General features: G+C 33.4%; 4 protein-coding genes across 4 annotated transcripts; 1 reads left to right on the top strand and 3 right to left on the bottom strand.

The window, feature by feature from the left end:
• Positions 1-412: 412 nt before the first annotated feature.
• On the bottom strand, positions 413-3,259 carry LOC122581190 (vesicle-associated membrane protein 722-like). The gene is made up of 5 exons (XM_043753360.1): positions 2,918-3,259; positions 1,879-2,020; positions 1,668-1,788; positions 1,512-1,574; positions 413-815 (listed from the first exon to the last, which is right to left on the bottom strand). Exons 1-5 carry the CDS (start codon positions 3,105-3,107, stop codon positions 666-668), a joined length of 666 nt encoding a protein of 221 aa, XP_043609295.1. The 5' UTR covers positions 3,108-3,259; the 3' UTR covers positions 413-665.
• Positions 3,260-8,762: 5,503 nt separating this feature from the next.
• LOC122582165 (uncharacterized protein At4g13200, chloroplastic) lies at positions 8,763-11,887 on the top strand. Its single transcript, XM_043754523.1, has 3 exons — positions 8,763-9,054; positions 10,046-10,200; positions 11,472-11,887. The coding sequence occupies exons 1-3, from the start codon at positions 8,835-8,837 to the stop codon at positions 11,706-11,708; spliced, it is 612 nt and encodes a 203-aa protein (XP_043610458.1). The 5' UTR covers positions 8,763-8,834; the 3' UTR covers positions 11,709-11,887.
• Positions 11,888-12,310: 423 nt separating this feature from the next.
• LOC122581519 (guanine nucleotide-binding protein-like NSN1) lies at positions 12,311-19,043 on the bottom strand. Its single transcript, XM_043753749.1, has 9 exons — positions 18,943-19,043; positions 18,615-18,859; positions 17,915-18,044; positions 17,640-17,804; positions 17,036-17,253; positions 15,967-16,231; positions 14,246-14,425; positions 13,531-13,742; positions 12,311-12,830 (listed from the first exon to the last, which is right to left on the bottom strand). The coding sequence occupies exons 1-9, from the start codon at positions 18,959-18,961 to the stop codon at positions 12,468-12,470; spliced, it is 1,797 nt and encodes a 598-aa protein (XP_043609684.1). The 5' UTR covers positions 18,962-19,043; the 3' UTR covers positions 12,311-12,467.
• A 1,460-nt stretch (positions 19,044-20,503) lies between these two features.
• Positions 20,504-22,102, bottom strand: LOC122583090 (phospholipase A1-IIgamma). The gene is made up of 2 exons (XM_043755528.1): positions 21,521-22,102; positions 20,504-21,130 (listed from the first exon to the last, which is right to left on the bottom strand). Exons 1-2 carry the CDS (start codon positions 22,100-22,102, stop codon positions 20,504-20,506), a joined length of 1,209 nt encoding a protein of 402 aa, XP_043611463.1.
• Between the last annotated feature and the right edge of the window lie 253 nt (positions 22,103-22,355).

The following is a 22,355-nucleotide window of genomic DNA, read 5'->3' as shown; positions in this document are numbered from 1 at the left end:
GAAGGTGCTAAATTACTGGTCAGAGAAGATGGAAACGATATGTCGATATAATAGGTAAGTTAATAATTGCCTTCAAATATCAAAAAAGTTACATAACTGAGTTTACCAAGCACCACAAAACCAAAACTATTAAATTTGAAACACATATATTAAGACACCTAAAAGTGCAAATATCTCCAAAAGGAATATGAATTAACAAAACAAGTTATGAGCAAGCTAAAACCAAACAAATCAACCATTAACCAGAGCTAATCCAATTTTCTAGACTATCAAGGGATAAGAGCAAAAGCCAGTTTGTATAACTTGGTTTAGCTTAGTCTGGAATTATTTTTCCACACCCGTATTCTGCGTTTTTCCACATATGACATGTCTCAAATAGCCCCAAAGTACAATGCAACATCAGACATCGGTCTTAGAAAAAACAATAACGGCAATCAAATAGTTCCCTAGTAAGGACATCCATGGTACTTAAATACATACTACACAACCACTATATCACAATATAAGTGTTTCGTCACAAAAGGTAGGCCCTTGTCACCCCAAAAAGTAACTAGCAAAAGAAAATCATTGGCAAACAAATAAACATGGGAAGACAGAACCCCGAGTCTTTTTCCATGAATGAGATTTTTACCATTCTAAATGCCTGAAGCAATGATGCATGTGTCTCACTTGCCACAATTGAAGCCCCCACAAGCCGATAGGACTATAATGAGAATCAAGGCAATGATGATTCCAAGAACTATCAGTTTTATCTTCATGTTCTGCAACCACATCTTCCTCCTTATCTGTGTGCCTTGTGTCCTAAAATCTTGAGCCTGTGAGACAAACCATGCTCGCACATCAGGAAATCATCAAACATAAAACATGCAAAAAACTCAAACAAAGAATACAGAGAACTAGAAGTGGCTAATTCTACCAGTTTACTGCATCATCAAGTCCAAAGTGTACTTTTGATACATACAACATCCTAGATCATGTTATTCAAGGATTTGTGGTGGTATTGTTTTTGTAATCATAGTTAAAGCATTATTATTAATGAAAATTTCAACAATGAATAAGGCGTTTGCAGGTCAACCCAATCCGGCCCGTTGTGACCGGTTAACCAGTCAGCCTATCTACCCACTCTAGTATAACATATCAGCCATTGCCCCTTTCTCTCTTACCGGCTCATTAGCAGTGCTTCAAAGGGTCTGTTTGTTAACAATCGGGAAAAGTCATTTAGGTGTTCACATATGAGTGAAGTCGTAGATGAAATTTTACCGTATCTTAAGTACATAAAAACTCCAACGAAAGATATTTCCGGGAGGATGTAGTGATATTATAACAAGAAGAAGTTTTGTGGAAACGTATGTGATTTAACGACCAAAAAAACCGCTTTCTCTCTGCTTATGTAAGCCCTAACAAATAATCCTTTGGATTATAGCAAAGCCTTTACCACAAACAGACACCACCTTAGTTCACTAACCATGAGAGAGAGAGAGAGAGAGAGAGATGTGCACTGATCCACTAACCTGAGAGCGGAGGTTCTCTGTTTTATCCACCAGAAGCTCGATCTTCTCTCCACGGTCAAGAACCTAAACGTGCAAAAATTTAAAAAAGAGAGATTTGAAAACCAACACAAAGATATTGAATAACAGTCTGCACCATACAAGAAAATGAAGTTTTACCTTCTCAATGTTTTCCATCATCACACCCTTAACTTCTGAAACCTGGGCTTTCACCTTTGCAAGCTTGCTGATCTCTTCTGGATGGTCCACACAATACTGCATCTGCTCCTTCAGCTTGGGACTGGGATAAGAGAAATGTGTTAGTGGACATTAGCTAAATAGTTAGAAACTTTAAATGTCGCAACAGATAGAAATTGAGACCGAGAATTACCCAAATTCTTTGCTTAGACTACCGGCGGAAGCTGTTGCAGCTTTCCCCCCTCCATATTTCTTCGTGAAGTCATCCTTGACTCGCTCAAGGAAAGCCATTGGAACCTGTCTACCAACGGATTCAGCCGCAACAACACAGTACGCTTCATAATGAGAAATATATGAATAAAAAGTTAGTCAACCTGTGTTGCAAACGCAAATGAAGCAAGCAATATTCCAAACATAAGTCAATAACACTCAAACACAATTTGAAGAAGAAATTTTGATACGATCAGGTATACCAAGACCCAGACATCAAATTTAAAACCCTAAGATTCACTTGGCTACTGTCAATAATCCATACATGCAGATGGTACAAACGACAAATAACAGCTAGAATGACGATCATATACGTGATTTGGATCCAACAAACTATAACTAAAATGAGTTTTACATATGTATAAAGGCAAACAAGATAACAATGAACCTCTACCATTAGAGCAAGTCCGGAAGTTCAAACTGATACAAATTCAAATAGTACATCATAACTCGCATATATCCACAATTTTTTTTTTGTGTCTGCATAAAACAGCAACAACATAGAGAGGTTCTAGCAATAGTGTTCACCGAGGAACTCTACATGATCTATTAAAAGTCCAAATGTAAATTAAGTTGGTAGCGAAAAACCAAAATCGACTAACAACAGGCACCTACGCTTACATTTCCATATTTTCAACAATAAATCAAATTAATACCCACACCCAGACAAATGTTCAGATCAGCTAATTCTTCACAAAAATAAATCTCACTAGAACATTCTAAAGTCTATAATCAGCTAATTTGACAAAAAAAAAAAACTTAAATCACACCAAAAATTATTCAGATATATTTAGCTAATTTAACTTAAATACCTTAAACCTAAGGAAAAACAATATATAAATCAAATACGATCTAATAAATTAAATCAACTAATATTTCGTAAATCACTAATTCGAACAAACACGATCAGATCGATAAAAACTTCAATATATTAAAGAAAATAGGTGAGAGATCGGACATACTGAAACCGTCTTCAACGAGGTAGTTAAAGGTATGAGCATCGCAGTTATAAGTAAACTTATTATTAGTAGCAGGAAGCTTCTGGAGACACTGAGCAGCGATGCTTGTAAAGTTTCCGGTGAACTCTGTGTATTCCGATAGAATCACCGTTCCTCTTGCTACGAAACTGTAGATCAACGATTGTTGCCCCATCTCTTCACCTCTTCTAATTATCTATATCTATATTTATATATATCTATTTATTGTTTTTTGAGAGAGAGAGAGAGGGATTAGATTGGAATGGGGGGGTTTTCTAGAGAGAGAGAGAGAAAGGGAAAGGAAAAGTGAAGGTTGGGGAGGGGGTTTGAGACTTTTTCGAGTAATAAGGTATGAATTTATTTTTTCTTTTCTTTTTTTAAATGTGGGTGGGGTTTTGAAAATGGTGTTGGGGGTGTAGAAAATTTACGGAAGTGCCACGCTGTGTTTTGTTGAATTTTGTTTTAGATCTACGTCACGATACTTTACTTTCGTGTGATTTAATAAAATCTTTGTGATATTAAAAGTCGCCTGGTTACCCAACCACTATTTTGGTAATTTGATTAGACTTAGTGCAGCGACTTTCGCTGCAAAAACGTTTTCGTACAAACTCGTACATTGTGGACCATGTACGGGTATTTCTATATATGTAAACTCACGTAGTGTCATTTTCATACAATATTTTACTTTCGTTTCACGCATTCGTTTCATCATCAGGTATGTTTATATATATATGTTTAAATATAGTAAGTATATATATACTAGTTATAATACACGTACGATGTACGGATTGTTTAAATATATGTTTAAATATAGAAGTATTGTTATTGGTTATCAAATATGTTAGCCGTATTAAACTTAAGGTTTTAAAATGATGATATGTTAAAAAATTTTAAAGATGTTAGTGTAGACAAATTACTACATCAAGTTGTAGGGACTATATCCTCATATATAGATATGTTTATTAAATTCTTCATACTGTTTATGTATATGTATATATATTAATGTTCAAACAAGGTTCGTTTGTAATCTTGTTTCGAATATAAGTAAGTTATAAACTTATAGAGTAATTGATAACTACTTCATTTTCAAGACACTATCGTCCTTTTATAATTAAAAAAAAAATTATCACATCTTTCTGTCCGATAACCATTCTAGCATGACAACTTTCTGTCATTTTCAAATCTGTATCCCACTTTTATAAAATGAAGGTTTAAGAAAAGATCCAAAATTATCACATATAACAAAATTATCATATATACATATAACAAAATGATCAAGGTTAAGGAAGATCCAAAATTATCAAATATTTTATTCAATGTAACTTATTTTTTTTTATTACTTTTATATATATCTTTTCAATTATATTTTTTGTATATACTTTTTATGCAAACGTTTATTTAACTTTATAACTTATTTTTTTTATTACTTTTATATACATCTTTTTAACTTTATAATAATTTTTAGAACTTCGTTTATACAATATATATTGACTTTTATACTTTTAATTTTATTCTTATTCTTTTTACTTATATATTTACTTGTGTTTTATACTAATATAGTTTACTTATATGTTTTTTTTACGTAATGTTTAATATTCTTTTTATACTAATATACTTTACTTATATCTATGTTTTTATATTAACTTTTTAACTAAATTTTTTATACGTCATATTTTTTGAACTTAATTTTTATATATAGTTTTATCTATATTTTTGTTGAACTAATTTTTTATACGTTTTAAGTAGTTTATTATAATCAATTTTTTACATAATCTTGGCTATTTTTTTCTATACATATATTGTTAACTAACTAAAATTTTACACGTCATATTTTTTAACTTAATTTTTATATATAGTTTTATCTATATTTTTGTTAAACTATATTTTTATACGTTTTAAGTAGTTTTTTTTTAATCAATTTTTTTACATAATCTTGGCTATTTAGTTCGATACATATATTTTTAACATAATCTTGGCTATTTATTTCAATCAATTTTTTAATAAATTTTATTCTACGTAATTTTTCATCTAACAACATATTCTAACAAAACACTAAAACACCTAACACTAATCACTAAATATTCTAATAAATATTCTAACAAATCACTAACAAAACAAACTAGTGGGCTCCTAACAAATCACTAAACATTGTAATACAAATCACTAAATTATCAAAAAAACTAAACTAACTATACTAACAAACCTATTAAAATCCTAAAGTAAACTAATAATCCTAACAAAACTAATATGTATACAAAAACTATACTAACATACCAATATAATCAATTAACTATCAAAAACACATATAATAACAATCAAAAAATGAAAAATACATACCAGAATTTGAGATGGCCGGAAAAATTGGGGGAGAACGACCAAAAAATCAAACGGCGGCCGGAATTTGGGGGAGGAGAGCCGGAAAATCAAACGGCGGCCGGGAAATAGTGGGCTTCTAAAAGTCTAGATGTCGCTGTTAATACTACTTCGCTGTAAAAGGGGACCGACGATGGTAGCTGGCGGGGGTGATGATCCCGAAACTTCGTGGTGGCCGGATTGTTACAACAAGGGGATTGGATTGTTAAAATAGGAGGTGTTTTGGTGGTGTCGTGGTGGCTGGATTCTTAGTAGTCGGAGTGGAGGGGTGGATGCGTTTTGCCTTTTGAAATCTTAGATGAAAACGATGGAATGGATGGGTGGATTGTTTTTATTCCGAAAACGGGTCCCAGTTCACTTATTGCAACGACCCTCGCTGCAATATGTGCATTTACACCGGTCAAACCAATAAAGGCGTCGGTAGTGGAAAGCTGACGTGGCTAGGTTTTTGCAGCGACCCTCGCTGCAAAAAGTGGGTGGTCAAAATACTAATTACCAAGGTCGTGATACGGGGCGCGTATTAAAAATCTAAACATCTTTATTTTGTTCTCTCACATAATAACTTACGAGAGAAAGTACTCTTACAACGGTGAGATTATGAGGTGATAAGTCATAAGAGGTGATAAGTCATAGAGTGTAATAACCAAATTCTTTAGCCATTTAAGATGATAAGATAAACACTTAAAAGGATTTACCACAGGGCTAGCACCCTTTGTGGTCACTTCAACATCATCTTCATCTTGATCATTCCATATGTACTTTGCATGTAGTTGGTTCCAACAATTTATTTACCACTTAAGATACTAAGGTAAACACTTAAAGATACGTTTAATATGGAAAAATTCAAAGAAATAAAATGAACACATAAAAATAAAGGGAGGAAAAATGAACTTGGTGGCGAAATCTAGTAAATTTCGTTGTTTGATATAATAGGGAAATTGGTATGAAAAATGCAAAGAAAATAATACTTTGTAATCAGAATCCTTTAAAATCCAACCAATTATGCGTAAACTAATTTGAGATATGAACTATTTTAAAATAAATATCTAAAAAAACCCATCTAATTATACATTTCTTTACAACTTTTCTTCATTTTGAATGGAAATCAAACTAACACAAAAACATTTTTCCAAAAATAACCATTTCTCCTCTTATAATCAGTTGTTCCTATTAAATATTATTTTTATTTTTTCTATTCAATTCTCTCTACCAAACTAGAAATCTATTTTAAGAAATTTACGTAATTTTTTCAATATCTTCATATTGCTCCTAATTCACACATTACCTCCAATTATCTCTAAACACAATCAGACAAACACCCTACCAGAATCTAACACACACATATCAATTCCCCCCACTGTTTTGTATTATCATCACGGTTTAACCGCCGCAATGCGCGTGCACCAACCCTTGTAACTTTGTAAGATAACATCTAAACTAAGTTTTTGTGTGAAAATATGACTAGTGACCACTAGTCCACTATACTAAAGTCGCGTTTAGTTCGTGAAATATTTTTTGATGGAATAGAATTTGATAGAATTGAATTTGATAGAATTGAATTTAATTCCTTTAGAACGTTTGGTATGCAAACTTATTCAAAGAATCATAATACACATATTAGGAAATGACATAATTAGCCTTCTTATTAAAAAAAAAAATAAAAAATCAACCTACCTAACACATCTTTATTTGTATGACCTTTCATCGAGAAACCATCATCATCATTCATTTCCTCTTCAATTTTTCTTTCTGTCTTTTTTCCCCATCCATCAATAAAGCAAGAAGGAATTAAATCAAATGATAAGTCATCCTTAGCTTTATGGATTTCGGGTGACGGTTGTGAGCGAGTATAGATGTGAGCCGGATCTAAGATCTGATATTTTCTCTCATTTTTCATCGTACCCACATCATTAACATCCTTAAATGATTGTCGATGGAGGTTGGTCGGAAATAATATATTACTCCAACCGTGGTTACATATGGCGGTCGGAATCACATTGGTTACATATGGTCGTAGTTGTTGATGAAGGTTAGTCGTAATATCAATCGATGAAGGTTGGCCGCATAACCCTTTTGTCTCTTACTTTCTTTCTCTTCTCGCCGGAGTAACATTGATTACATATGGTAGTGGTGGTTGTAGATGGAGGTTAACCAGAGATGATATACTACTTCAACTTTTGGTAGTATGAAGATTATAAATTTACAAGGAGTTGGAAAATTTGTGATGGGTGTAGGTTGTGTTTATGATAAAGGTGGATATTATTGTCTTTTGGAGATAAATGGTCTTATGAAATGAGATTCAATCACTACCTCCTGAGGAATTAGGTTTTTATTAGCATATTAATATATATATTAAAAACAAAGGTACGAAAATGCGTGTAAAAAATAGTAACGGGTCATTTTATTTCTTTGGGCCCGCTTTTATTTTTTTAATGGGCCAATTTCATTTTCTTTTGGACCCATCTTATATTCTTAATTTTGGGCTTGATAAATTATGTTTTGATATTTTAAATTGCTTCCAATTTGTTTATAAAGATCACTTATTTTAATTGCATATTATTATTTTTTAAGTTCGTAACATATTTAAGATTATCTCATTTTACAAAGGTACGAAAATACGTGTAAAGAATAGTAATGGGTCATTTTATTTCTTTGGGCCCGTTTTTATTTTCTTAATGGGTCAATTTCATTTTCTTTTTGACCCATTTTATATTCTTAATTTTGGGCTTGATAAATTATGTTTTGATATTTTAAATTGTTTTCAATTTGTTTATAAAGATCACTTATTTTAATTTCATATTATTATTTTTTAAGTTTGTAACATATTTAAGATTATCTCATCTTAGTACAAGTGAACAATTACATAGTATATATACATATAACAGTATGGTATATGTTTTGAATATATATACATCTAACCATCTCCGAAAAATTTGTTTGCAATACTTATTAGTTTCAATGTTATTTCGGTTGATGTTTTATTATTATGTATTTTTTTTCACTTTCTATGTTTGTATTATTATTTTGTATTTTTATTTTAAATATTCTACTTTCATACTTATTATCTTTTAGAATGTATATAATATATTAATTTGTTATAAATTTATACTGTTGATTTTTTTAATTTATAATTGCTTACTCATTAAAAAATCAATATCAACTCAAGTTTTGAGCTATATAATGTTTCTAAAAGCATGTAATAATTTTTTAAATAATACGGAACACAATAAATATAATGTCTCCCAGGACAACGCCCGAGTAACTATCTCGTTTAAATAAATTTACAAACATGAAACATCAATTTACATAATGAGCCCAACATATAAAATCCAACAAAGCGTAACCCATGGAAAAATAAAGGCCCAAAATACTCACATGATAGTAGACTAGTAGAGTACTGTTACAACTATACAAGTACTACAAGTATAAATACACCCAACCCAACCCAAAGTACACAATTAAGATTTTGTGAACCATTCTTCCAAAAGAAAACAAAAATAAACTTTCAATCTCCAAAATTTACAGAAAAATGAGTAGTGCAATTTCTTCACCAACTGCAAATTTTCATGTTCCGTCAAATACCCAAGTCTTAAAAAACTCAAATTCATCATCTTTTTCAATTATCTGCTTAAAATCCACAAATAATTTTGGAAGAAAAACAGTTGGTTTGTTGGTGCCCAAGAAACTGGTTCTTGCAAAACAGGGGTTTAGATGTAACTGTAGCAGCACACCTGGTGGGCCTGCTCCAGGTAGTTTATGATTCATTTTTGATTATTGTGGTTTATGAAATTATTAAAGGGTTATTATATTCATTAATATTTTTTATATCATTTGGATGATTTTGAATACATCAATCAAGAATTTGTTTATGGGATTTGCATATATTTAATTGGTTATATATTTATATCTAATGTATGAAGATATTTGCAAGGAATTGTTTAAGGGGGTGTTTGTATGCTTGTTTGAAAATGATTATCGTTGTAACAGTAATTATTAGAATCTAACAGTTAGTCGAGTATAATTAGATATGTATCGCCAATCGCAATATTAAGTTTAACAGCCTAAAAATCGGCATGAGGCATCACTTTATCTTTGGGAACAAATACCGCATTGCATGTGTTAATGTTAATGTTTTATTTTAGCTGAATATATGTACATTGTATTGTATGCGTTTTACGACACTAAGAACTGGCGGCGCTTTCAAGAACTTGAATCAACATTTTTGTCTTGGAGAAAATGTGGTGTTACCTATGCTAATGTCAATGTTTGCTTTACTGATATAAAGACCGCATGCCTTGTATGAAGAACTGGTATTGAGACTCACCGGACCTAGAACCAGAGATGGCAATATTAACAACATTTACAATTACATGAGCTTATTCGTGATAATGTGATATGTTTGTGCCACCCACCGATTTTGCTTCCTCTATTTCATAGCAAGTTGATTAAAAAATTTTCATTTATTTTGCTTTAAGCTAGAGTCATTGTTCCACAAAGCTCTATATTTCTACACTAAAAACTATTTTAGAGTATGCAAGTGCATGCCTAGTGAACCATGTAAGCGGATCCAAGAACCATGATCATTAAGGTATAAATCCTAAAGCTTTTTTGTGCATGATTGCAAGTAGTTATATGACTAGAGACCATCTTGCAGCTACATGATTCTTGGTTTATAAAACGAATACTGCTTTACTAATGAATGAGATTACCAACTTAATTATGATGATCTGGAATTTACAGGAGAAAATGAAAGTAAACAAGTTTTGGATGCGTTTTTCTTGGGTAAAGCTTTTGCAGAAGCACTAAATGAACGTATAGAATCGACAGTGGGGGAGTTCTTGAGTACAGTTGGACGCTTGCAAGCTGAGCAACAAAAGCAAGTACAGGAGTTTCAGGTACAAAATAGCATTTTCTCTAGAAGTTACTAAATTGGGGCATCCCAACATGTTAATAAAAATTAGTGTGTGGGGTTTGGGGTCAAGGGAATAGGTTAGCCTCGTCAGTATGATTGTCTTTTATGTTCTGATTACCGCAAGAAGCTGAAAACTGACTGTTAAGGACTTTCCTTCATGATGGATACGTATGTGCCATAGCTTTAGTCTCTTGTTCTACTGCTACAAATACAAAATGGTAAGGTAAATATATATATTTGCAGGGATAAAAATTAAAATATGTTTTAATATTCCATTTGATTTTGGTGTTAGTTCATCGTATACAACCTCCTTCTGTGATGAACATTGTAACACTTCTGTTTGGTATGTATCGAAAAAGTCACGATGTTACGAGTTTGTTCATGCTCATCATTGCAGATGAGAAGATGTTATCTTTTTGGGTACACATTGTAGATTACCTTTTTATTGAATGGGTTTTTTTTCTGACAAAATCAAATATTAAACTTAAGCACCACCAAGGTGGTCTTGTGATTAGATGTTCTGATGTCCTCACAAGAGGTCTCAGGTTGGAACCTCTCTTGGTAAACATCTTGGGAGTTGCCATGGAAAGGGTTTGGAAATGGTCAAGGGCATAGCTTAGTTAGGCTGTCTACATCGACTCGCCCTCATGGGTAACCTAAACAGGGAAAAGCCTTTTCCCTGCGCTAGCCCTCTGTTCATCTTTTAAGTCAGATATTAAACTAACCATGCACGAAACATATGTTGCAATTTTCATGAACAAAGTGATTCACTTAGGGAAGTATCAATATATAGATGAAAAGGTGTGATAAATGGGTACCTACAGATTATATTCCTTACATCAAGCAAAGTATAATGTTCTATTTAGTTTATGGTTTAAGAAAAATGTTAGATACTTGTCATAAAACTAAAAGACACTTCAAGTTAGTGGTGACAAATTGGACATAAAACTAAACATACTAGAGTAATCAGTGCTTGATTAATCTTGTGAATTCTCAATAGCATATACTAATTTTAGTAATCAGTGCTAGAGTTCTTGATTAATCTTGTGAATTCCCAATAGCATATATATAGAAGGGTGATGATATCACATAGAAGAAAAAATATCAATAAAAATACAAAAATTCTGTGTATTTAGTTATTTACTACCGTTTTAGTCCAACTGATTTTCAAATAAGCAGTGATTTAGACAAAAAAAAAACAAATCGAAATATTTCTTTTAAGTTTAATATTCCCGTTGTTGGGCATGTATTCAGGATGAAGTCCTAGAAAGAGCAAAGAAGGCCAAGGAGAAAGCGGCACGTGAAGCCATGGAAGCACAAGCACTTGTTCCAGAGTCTGCTGCATCAAATATTTCTCCAGCAACAGCTAATAAAACCGGAAATGCTTCTGTGACGGTATCTACAACCATTGATGAACCAACAGATTCCATAGAGCAGGGTACAAATAATGGCAACACGGACCCGCTCTTGGGAATATCAATAGACGATTAAGATAAATTGTCTTGTCGGATTGAGAAAATATATGTGTTATCTATTTCAGCATACAATTACTAGTTTAGGCCCATTGTGGAACAAATGAGCTATGACATATTGATATAGGCTGTACATTGATATTGCGAGACTCGTTATAAAGTGAACCAATATTGAATATGTAAGTATGCTTTTTTCAAGTTTGGTTCTAGGTCTTAAACGATTAGAAACCATATCAACATCAGTGTTGCAACACATAGCATGCCCGTAGTGAGATGGCTTTATTGTACTCTGTACAAACTTAATTACGTCGATTGTCTTCAAGGCAATATTAATGGCTTTGTTTAGTTTCTAGTCTGATCATTCAAGGGTTTCGAATGGTGGAGATTTTGTATGAAATATTACATAATACATACTAAAGTTTTATTTCTAACCAACAGTTTGCAAAACTACATCGTTAGAGTAAAACATTGCAAAGTATACTTGCAACTACTTTGAACCCGTGTTTAATGTTCGACTTAATAAAACATAACTCAAATAGGGCCATTTATATCAAATGAATATAAATTGTCACATTTGATACAAGGGTCGCAATTCAATTATGTACTGCTCGAAAAAAGTAATGAATATAAATTATAATCTCATTTAAACAAAAAAGAGAGCTTTTGGTTAACCAAAAGACATCTAAGCGAATACATCCTTTCACAGTTCAAGCATTTTCCTCCATTATCAAAATATTGCCTAATTTTCTCCAAAACCAAACAACAAACTTAAACTACCTTACACTTCACTCTGATCAACATTGTTTCCATTTCCATCAGCTGAACCATCATTATTATCATCGACATCCTTCTCTTCTTCCTCACCAACATCCATGTCGGTAGATCCCTTTTTCTTGTAATCTATCTTGAAGTCATAATCACCATCTTCTTCCAATGCAGCAGATTTAGTGGCCTTTTTCCTTCTTTTCTTTTCCGCTTTCTTTTGCTTGGAGTTAAGAATACCTTCTGTGGCATATAGTTTCTCGTTTTGTTGACTACTTATATTCTTGACCTGGGTTTCTGGCATATCTTTTTCATCTTCTGACATCGCTTGATCTGCCATATTGCTTTCTATGGGAGTTATCTCTGGCTGTTTTTCATCCTGTATAAGCAGAAATTCATATATTTAAAGTAGATTCAATTTTCCAACAGGAAAAAACACCAGGTTAGTAGAACTGCAAAGGTAAGCATAATTATTTATTAGAATTTTTATGTAATCATTTTTTATGCAACTAAGTATTCATTACAAAATCGACCAACTTTATAAAAAAAAAAGTTTTTCAGTTCAAGCTAGCGCTGTTTTTCAACCTGTAAAAGCAGAAATTCATATAGTTAAGAGTAGATTCAATTTTCCAACAGGAAAAAAACACCAGGTTAGTAGAACTGCAAAGGTAACCATAATTATTTATTAGAATTTTTATGTAATCATTTTTTTATGCAGCTAGTATTCATTACAAAATCGACCAACTTTATAAAAAAAGGTTTTTCAGTTCAAGCTAGCGCAACCCATTCTAACACGTACCAGAAAGTGTACCATGTTTGACCTAAACACATTTTGACCCATTACAGAACCTGCCTAATTCCACCCAGATTGCCACATATTAGATCAAGCTACCAAATTGGCCATTGCCTCAGGCATTTTTGATATATATCTATATAGCCCTCAATTACATGAAGCCATGAAAATAAGTCTGGATAAAAATCTAGCAAATTCTCATTTTAATGATCAAAAGAAGTAATCTTGGTTTCAAACTTCCATGAAAGTCATTTATCAATAGATAGCAAGTGCAAGAAATACAGACCTCAAGCATCGACTCATCAAAAGCCAGAGGGTCACTTGGTGGAATCTCCACAGGATTAAACTCATTCACAGATTTTAGGCTGCCAATATACGAGGATTCAGTGCCATATACTTCATCCACATTGAACTCCTTTCCTAATTCTGGTACAATAGTTGCCTCCATAGCCTCTCCTTCCTTCCTATTAGGTGGCATTGTATAGTATGGAATCTTACCTGAATTAGAAAAGACTTTGAGTAAAACAGACGTTGCAAGATGGGTGGGCTGGATAACACGTCAAAACAGGCCAATTTTGAAACAGGTTATTTCTAGTGACCACGTCAAGTAGGGTTGAGCTGAAAATACTTCTGTGTACATTTTTAAAAAGATCATTCACTGACCTACAACATTCTGTTGTCCATATTTAAAAAAAATATTAACTGATCAGCAAACACTTCCACGTCCAATTTATAAAGATGGCAGAAAAATTAGTTAACAAATAAATACATTATTATAAACATACATATAAACATTTAATAATACACTTTCAGAGGTCATATGCATATCAAACTTTTAATAGAACTCGGGATGATTTTCAGCCTCTTTAAGACCCTACTCTATTAGCTAAAACTTTGTAATTTTCAAATAACTAAAGTCACACATTCATCAGCAAAATGGGTAGACATTACCACCTCTAATGCAAATGAATACATAATTATCAAATTTATGTAATACAAACCTTCATTCCAATCGCGTAAAACAATTCTTGCAGCAGCAGCAGTGTCCAAAATGCCACCTTTGTTTAGTTTACCTCTCACAGTAGCGACCTTTGAAAGGAAGTCATCAGCAGAAGCAAAAACTGGAATCTTGTATGCTGTAACCAACATTTCTGATGGACATTTCTCGAGGATTTCCTGCACTGAAATCCACATAAGAAACCATTCAGTCACAGCAAGAAAAAATTGAACCTAATGTATTTGAAATGCCAGCTTCAATTTTTTTTTTTATTATTTGCAACCTTGCAAAGAATTAGCAAACACAAAAGTCAAAACACAACTTCCTGGTAGCCAGGTAGAAAGATACTTCTCAAAATACCTTCATAAAGCATGTCCTAACTTGTTTATCCTAGGAACTTCAGCCCTTTTGGCAGCTTAGCAAGTAGGGTGATCAAAACTAAATCTAAAAAGCCGAGATGGTGCTTCAAAAAGTCTATCACTACTTTGTAATAAGTTGAAGGTTGTAAGTAAGAATTTATGAGTTTCCAGCCAGTTTTGCAAGTGGCAATGGATGGGTTACCTAGCTTAGACCAAAGAGGAGTCACCCAGTTGTCGCACTTCAGTTAGCGGGAGGGTCAGAACAGCTAACACTACATTAAGATGACCCAAAGCACTTGCAAACTGTTACTTATACATAACAGTTGATATGTCAAATACAAATATAGATTTTATATGGATTTATTTTACTATTTTAATAGCAAAAATGATAGAGAGGCCTAAATAAAAAACCTAAAAATAAACCTAACCATTTAATATTCGACACCTGGCATGATTTTAAATAATCCCATCTATTAATTTATATTATTCCATTTGTACCCTTACTTTAATAAAGGAAATAACAATTCGTATTATTTTCCTGTTATTCATTCATTTTCTACTCTTTATCATATTAGACCTTCTACCCTAAATGCCTAAAGTTACCATCACTGATCAATTGTTCATGAAATTACTCTAATAATGGACTTCTATGGAATATAAATAAATGATATACATGGATCAATTGTACATGTATATAACGTTGGGTGTAAATATTAAAGTTATGGTGTTTGTATAAATTTATGAAATGGGTTTCCTTAAATATTGGGAAATTGCTTCAGATTTGAGGGGAAAATTCACAGTGCCGATGCAAGTTAAGATTTGAGAGTGAATTGTCAAGTCTTAATGTTGGCGAGTCTAATTGATGATAGAAGATGGTGGAGACACGAAGGAGATGGGTAGCGTTTAATGATACTGAGGTCGATTAGGCGAAGTGGATTAGGCGATGACGAAGTTGAAGTGAATCAAGCGATCGAAGTGAATGATGAATGCAGAATGATGTCTATCAAATCAAATAGATAATAATATAATATGAACATAAAGAGAGTCGTAAATTGCAATGTGATTTATCAAAGAAATAAAAGGGCTTTATTGGAATATTAAAAAGGAATGTCAGCAAATTAGATTAGGTCTAAAATTAGGTCTATTTAGTAGGTCTCTGTATCAAAACTCTTTTAATAGTTACCGAAACTTAAATAAATGCCGTATTCATTAGATACACTTATTAAACATGTTTAACTCATTACTAATACCATTCATAAGTAAATGGGTCAAAATTGCTACCTCTAAAGCTCTAATTTTAGCATAGACGTTAAAATTCAAAATAGAAATTCCTGGAACAGGTCATTCATGGATACATTTCAATTACCTGAAGCAACGGGGTCCTCTAACTTCTCGATTTTTATACAATTTCGAAGAGCTGCAGCAGCAGCATTCTCCCCGGAATTGAGCATCACAACACCAGGACAGTCCAATAACTTAACATTCTTGTCTAACTGAACTTCTTGCATGGTTCTTGTGAGACCTGGGGTAGCACCAACAGTCACAACATGACACCTTTTCAAGCTATTAATGAGACTGCTCTTTCCTACATTAGGCAACCCAACTACACCAACCGTAATTGACTTTTTGATCTGCAAGAAAAATCACACTATCAGTAGAAAATTCAAAGTTACCCAGAAGTTAACACCACATAACCAACCACATCAAGAGTTTATCTGCGCTCTGCCAAAGAAATAAAAAAAGAGAGAATACTTAGGTTGCAAAATGGGCAGGTTGGATATTGGGTCAAAATATGTTTTTGGTGTGGATTGGGGTGATCCAACATGCTTTTCATCCAAAACTTTTGGATCATCTTTAGTGTCAACCATTATCACAGAACCATACCATTTCAACGAAAAAATAAAAATTAGAACATATATACCAACGAAAAACGAATGCAAACACGGGCAGCCTCTACGTATGATCTATAACAGAGCAAAAAACTAACACAAAAAAAGTTAGCTTGTATGAAAAAAGGGCAGAATGGGTCAAAAGTTGTCCAAACATATTTTCAATGCGTAAACTCTCCCAGATCATTAGTAAATTAAAACTCAAAGTAGATAACTTTTTTCAATCATGCTTGAGTACCTGACATGCTAGTTATTTATTAAAGAAACTGATACTCAATCATTTACAACAAAGAGTGTTGAGTCAACCCAATACAACCTATACTTTTCTAGCCTGTTACCCTGCTTGTGTGCGCCCTCTAGGAAGATACAACTTGAGGTTTTTTGACCCACTGACCAATTTCCTTGAAGACAATTATTTTGACTTCACATGGTTGGCCCATTAAAGTTAAAGCATATAGCTCAATTTAACTCATTTGTAGATGAAAGTCAAAAATGTTATCTCAAAAAAGAAGAGAAAAAAAATCAAACAGTTGGAAAAATACATACCTCGTGACTTCTTGAGTAATTCTTCAGAAGCTTTAGAAGAGTTTCTGCCCCTAGACAGTCACTTGTTTGCAATAAATTGCTGGTCAATTTTGCAGACTTTGCAGCTTTCCACCCTAGATTCGATTTCTGCTTTTGGGTGCTACATTTAAAAGCAACTGCGGGTAACTCCTCTCTAAGATACTTTAGCCATTTCTCAGCAGCTTCACGGGGAATGAGATCTAATATCCACGATCCAAAAAAAGTAAACAAGACCGACAAAAACAGTCAGATAGATAAACAGCATAAGTGAGCATTCAGATGTACCTATTAAAAGGTGATTTATGTAACTTGGACAAATGATATAACAGACTGAACAAATGATATACATATGATGACCAGAAACTCAGAAAAGGCATTTTGATGAAAAAAATGATGCTTTTGTCAGATGAGAGTAAAAGTTCCTCTTATTGGGTCAAAAAAAGAGATGAGAAGATAATGTTACTTTGTTCTTTGATGATCAATTTTGTTGCAACAAGTATGAAATGGATATTATTCGACCCCTAGCCTCATCGTGCCCATATCCAAACATTGAAAGAGCAGTAGGTAGATAGCAGAAGAAGATTACCTATTTTATTAAGAAGCAACACGAGACGTTTCTCATGACCAGCTTTCAACACCATTTTTTCCATTTCAATGCAGCGGGTCCCTAGAGGATCCCGGGCATCGAGCACTTGCAAAATGACATCTGAGGCTTCAATAACTTTGGACAACTCCTTGTAAAATGACCTCTCTGAATTGTGTGAAAAGCCAAATATATTCATAGACGGTAAAGACAGTAAGATATGCGTTGGAGTGAGAAAACAGGAAACAAATGTAAATAGACAGCATATGGCCACATACCCAGAGTTTTAGTTGAATTATCAACGGGTTTTTTCCCTGCAAATTCTTTTTCTTTTGCAGAAACCTGCTCCGCCAGACTGGTCATATCATCTCCATCATCTTCCAATAAACCCAACTTCCTCTTTTTAGCCTAAAGTTGTATATAATGTCAGTTAAAAATAAATTTCAGTATCACAAGTCATTCAACCTGTAAATACACCTCACACATAACACTAGCACTATCAAAAACAACACAGAAGAAACCAACAAACTGATGATAGTACTTGAAGCAGATAAATAAGAGGGGAGGTTGAACGGTTCAAAACGGGTTTGGGTCGGCATTTTTAAAGAACCTAAAAACTAACCCATCTGTCCCACAGAGCCATACCTACCCTACTGCCTATGTGTGAGTCTATAGAACTACTGTTGATGAGGCATTCTTTATCTTCCTAAGCATTAAACAACACTACTGCATATGAGTATAACGAAATGGTAACAATGCGCTAATTAGAGAGAAAACGTATGCTCGAAGAAAAATTACTGGAGTCGGGTCATATTAAGTAGTCGATAACACAAGTCCCTTATCGACAACTCATAACATACTATTTTCTACATATGTAAAAGAATACAAGTCTTAACATTTTTTAAATTTAAACATCAAATAATATCAGACATTATAACCATAAGCTAACAAAACAATGTAAAAACAAAAAAGTTATACCCTTTCTTTACGGGCAGCTTTTTTCAGCTCGATTTCTTCGAGGGCTTTCGTACGGCGAGCTTCGAGAGCTTTAAGTTCTTGCTCCTTAAAAGGCCAATCATTAGGAATCCCAGGATCTTTCTCAACTTTCTGTCTCTTATTCAAACCAAGTTTTTTAGCTTCTTTGGATTTTTTCTTATGATGTTCTTTGACTTTCTTGATTACTTTATGCTTCTGTTTCAATGATACTCTTTTACTTTTACTCTCTGCACATTTTTATTATATCAACAGTTAATTACAAACATATATAGATATAGATATATGTAAGTATAGAAAGTGGGGAACTTACTTTTGCTTCGCTTAGGCATGTTTGAAAGATGATGGTTGTGTGCGGATGAGAATAAGCAGGGTTTGAGGGTTTATGTTATGACAGACCAAATTAGGGTTTATGGGAAAAAATAAAAAGGAGGCGCCTAACATATATCGTATCTACTGTATTTTATTATGAAATTATTAATTAAACATTAATTAATTAGCTAAAGTGACAAACAAACTTTTACTAACAAAGTTTACAAACATATGTGACATTCATAACCACCAATAGAGTTATTTTTCTTTTCTTTTTATTCACTTTCTCTCCTTCTTTCATTGGTCCACATATGTTTGTAAACCTTGTTAGTAAAAGATTTATTTGTCAATTAAGCATTATTCCGAGATTTATTGTTATATTTATTTGAAAAAACTTAAAATATTTACTGTGCATAAAATAATACTTTGTATTTTCTATATTGAAACTTTATTTTTAAAATTTTATGATAAGTGAACAATTATTCATGTACTTTAATTACCGCCCCTAAAGCTATATTTAGCAAAATTCATATTTATTTAATAGTTTGTCAGGTTAATTTATTTGATGGAGGCTTCTTTCTATGACAGAGTGGTCAGAAAAAAAAAAGGTTCGGTCCAAAGGTTTTGCCTTGCTTTAACCCGGTCCAAAGTGGTCTAAACAACGGTCCGGTCCGGTTCTATCTGATCGGCCGGTTTCAAAGTGGTTCAGTATCAGTCATCCAACCGGGAGTGATTGGACCGTTATTCTTAAAATTTTCGGTCCAACCGCGGTCAGATCGGTCGGACCGACCGGTTCGAAAACATTGCTTTTACATGATTACATTAAAACACACAAACAACGCACTTAAATCAGTTGTCTCATTTGTAAAAATGATATTGCTTTTCGAGACATGTGTATCAATGTCAATTTCTTTGGCTAAATGAACTGTTCTTGATATTTTTTCTTTTTTTTGGGGGGCAATCTAAACTCTTTTCATGATATGGCCATACACTTCACCATTTCAAAATCATCGATACTATACGGCGTGATACTCAGGGAGTGATAACAATTTTTTTTGACTACATACAACTCTCAACATATTTCACGTTGTATCCAAACTAGCCGTTATAATTGCCGGTTAAGAAACAAGTATAAAACCAAATCAAAATATACCCACGTATAATCAAGGGCACTCAAGTCTAAGTTTAAGGATCTAACAAACAAAATAATTTTCCGAGGTTGACTCGTGACGCCGATTAACGAAGTGATCTCGGTTGCGGGTCAATCCCATATTCGTTTCTACGAATACACATGAATAAAGCTATATAACTCTTTATACTTTATTTACCTATTACTAATTAAAAATTCTCGTTTGATTATAAGAGCTTAAAATTTTTAGGCCAAGAGAAACAACTAAGGCTACAATATTGATACGGAGTAGTAATGAAGCAATTGGACATCATTCAAAGTTAACAATCTTATAACATCACCCAAACAATATATTTCAAATGCATGTATGAGAAACAACAAATTAATGAAATTTCACAAACATATGTAATAACCATGAATGAACTTCGAACTCTTATTTGGAGGTGCTAACATTATCATCATTTTCATGATCCATCAATAACCATGACCCATTGGTGTGCCGAACCATACCCTTGTTCTTCTCGACCCACCACATCGCAGGCACATGATATCCATCATCGGCGAGTCCATCCGTATACTTGTTCACTAAAGCAATATCTCGATTAACTTCTAAATGAAACCCTCCTTTGCTACCTTGTGTACCCGCGACTCCATGTAAATAAGTCTCCATATCATGCCATCTTTGAACATCCCCTGGACTCCTTAAATAGGGGGACTTGCTTGTATCTATCGGCAACTCTTGTCCAATGTGTGAGTACCCTATCATGACCGGGTAGTGTGGAACCAAATCATGTTCATTTTGAACGCGTAGGACGTGAATATCTTTGTGTGAAGAGTAAAGCTTTCCAAAGTCAGAGTCTCCCACACGAGGGCTAGCAAAAACAAAAGCAGTAACAGGAAAGGTCTTGCTAGGTTCACTCATTGGCTTGTTGAATCCATTTGCGACTATATCAACTGCATTGAGTGTCGCAAGCGCCGCTCCCATACTGTGCCCCACCACTGTGATACTTGTTTCTTCGTTCTTGTATAATTCAACTAATCGCCTCACCTCTTCTATAACCTACACAAAATATTGTTCGTAAACACAATTAATCTCCTTTCTAGTTGCTTTCAATTAAAATATATAGGATCGACCAAAGGGAAACGATCCTAGATGTATTCAAGGTGATAAACATATTTACAATTTGTCAATAATTATGGATAAAAACCCGTAACCTCTTGGTTGATAGGTTATATATGTCGGATAGAGAACCTCTTGACTGTTGGGTTACCTTAATACCTTTTTTTGGGTGACCCATCAATCAAGAGGTACTGTATTCGATATATATAACCCATCAACCAAGAGGTATGGGCGGGTTTTAATCCCTAATTGAAAAATTGTAAATATGTGTGGATACTTAGTCAATTACCTTTTTTTTTTTTTTAGACAACATTAAATATAAGAACTTACTTGGTCTCTAGCACTTAATTTGTTGAAAGGTGATCTAGGATCACCACTAGTATAGATTGAATGCCAACCATGTTGAATTTTTACATCATCATTCCCTCTAAATATTTCAGGAGCAGAAACCAAACCAAATTTGAGATCATTAATCCATTCTGTGGTTTCAACTGTCCCTCGCCAAGCAATCACAATATCTCTCCGTCCTAAAGCCACTTTTCCTTCTTCAGTAGCCACAGCCACGTACCCTATCCAGTTCGATTCCTTGCTCCAAGCCTCCCTAGACAACGACTTCACAAGAACCGATGGAAGTGGTATTGATGATGTTCCATAGAAGTATTTTGTTACTTCATATTTAAAAGGGTTTCCTTGCTCGATTTCTACTTTGGATAGGAGATCACTCTTACTGTATCGGCTGCTTCCAGCGTACTTTGATGCCTTCTCGGTGTTGAAAGCGTCTCGTGTTGCTTGTGCCATCTCACCGTAGTGAATGATGTATCGACGGAGATCAATGTCTAAAGGGTCTAACAAGGATGACCACTTGTCTTCTACTCCACTTAGTTTCTTCCATTTTTGGGATATGCTACTCATCTTTCTTTTTTTTTTTTTTTCTCTTTCAGAAAGTTGTTTTTGTTTTTCGTTTGTGTTTGTACTATATAATTGATCAATGACTCAATGTTACATACACATATATATAATGTGGTCAGTACTATTACATTATATATTTTATTATATATGTTGCCAAATAACATGAATATATTTCATCATAATAGCTTATTGAGTACTACGTTTTATCCGCCACGAAAGAGTCATTTGAAAGTTATTGTATGAAGTATGAACCATT

The sequence above is a fragment of the Erigeron canadensis genome, chromosome 9, assembly GCF_010389155.1.
Source record: "Erigeron canadensis isolate Cc75 chromosome 9, C_canadensis_v1, whole genome shotgun sequence".
Taxonomy (NCBI): Eukaryota; Viridiplantae; Streptophyta; class Magnoliopsida; order Asterales; family Asteraceae; genus Erigeron; species Erigeron canadensis.
Note: the sequence above shows the minus strand (reverse complement) of the source record. Positions and strands in the feature narration are given on the sequence as shown.